The sequence below is a fragment of the Verticillium alfalfae genome, genomic scaffold (assembly GCF_000150825.1).
Source record: "Verticillium alfalfae VaMs.102 supercont1.6 genomic scaffold, whole genome shotgun sequence".
NCBI classification, from domain to species: domain Eukaryota; kingdom Fungi; phylum Ascomycota; class Sordariomycetes; order Glomerellales; family Plectosphaerellaceae; genus Verticillium; species Verticillium alfalfae.
The window spans coordinates 984898-985872 of NW_003315033.1; the positions used below are offsets into that span (position 1 = coordinate 984898).

At 59.0% G+C, this 975-nt stretch overlaps 1 protein-coding gene across 1 annotated transcript in view; it reads right to left on the reverse strand.

The window, feature by feature from the left end:
• Positions 1-233: 233 nt before the first annotated feature.
• The window catches only part of VDBG_05392 (polyamine transporter 1), a gene marked incomplete at both ends in the record, with an annotated part of 1994 nt that continues 1252 nt past the window's right edge, over positions 234-975 (reverse strand). The window contains one exon of the mRNA XM_003004233.1: positions 234-662. Within this exon, the coding sequence (XP_003004279.1) occupies positions 234-662 (429 nt within the window). The remainder of the gene's footprint in view (positions 663-975) is intronic.

Sequence of the window (975 nt, forward strand, 5' to 3'; positions counted from 1 at the left end):
TACCCGATGCCTGCGTCGTATAATTTTCTTCTGTTACAAACATGTGAGCACAGACAAGCAACGTCTCGAGCATACGTGCTTATATTGGTAGTAGAATAAATCCGTACCGAAAGCCAAACGCTTGCAAACACCCATTTGCCGAGAACAATAGCAGGCGACCGTTTTGTGGTTCTTCCTGTCATTATACTAATAGTCTGCCTCCTCTTTCCAAACCTATCCTCCTTGGGAACCCATTACACAGCATTGCTCCTGTCGCCATTCGTCGCTGGCGCGTTCGCCCTCGCCGCGAGATCCTCCTGCTTCTCTTCCTCGTGGCCTCCGTCGACGCCGTTGGCTCCGTTGACAGCCGTCTGGGACTGCGTCGGCACGGCACCTGGCAAGTCTTCGGGCTCGGCCGGCTCCTCAGCCTGGGCCTGGAAGGTGGGTGCGTAGGCGCTCTTGGCGCGGATCTTGTGGCCGTAGAGCCAGAAGATGAGAGGAATGGGAGCGAGCACGGCGGCGATGCAGCCCAGCAGCGTCGAGGCCCACTCTATGCCCATGCCCTCGAACATCTGCGTCGCGAACAGGGGAAAGCCGGCGCCGCAGAGTGATCGGAGGAAGGTGTTGCCGGCAATGGCCGATGCGGCGAACATGAGGTACGAGTCGACGAGGTAGTTGAGCGACTGCAGGAAGATCGACATGAGACCGAAACCCGTAAAGAGACCGCTGAGGGCTGGCACGATCCAGTGGATGTCGCGACGGTAGCCGGACCAGCCGAACCAGAAGATGCCGGCGGCGAAGAAGACGCCACCGACAATGACGGATGGCAGGCGTCACTTGCGCACGGGCATCCCATAGTTGATTTTGGTCTTGCGCAGGTACCAGGGCTGCTGGAGGAGCACGACGGTGCCAGCAATGAACTGGCCAGTGGCCATACCGAAGCAGGCGAGGCCGGACTCGCCTCGTTAAAGCCATGAACGCCGCGGAACACAAAGG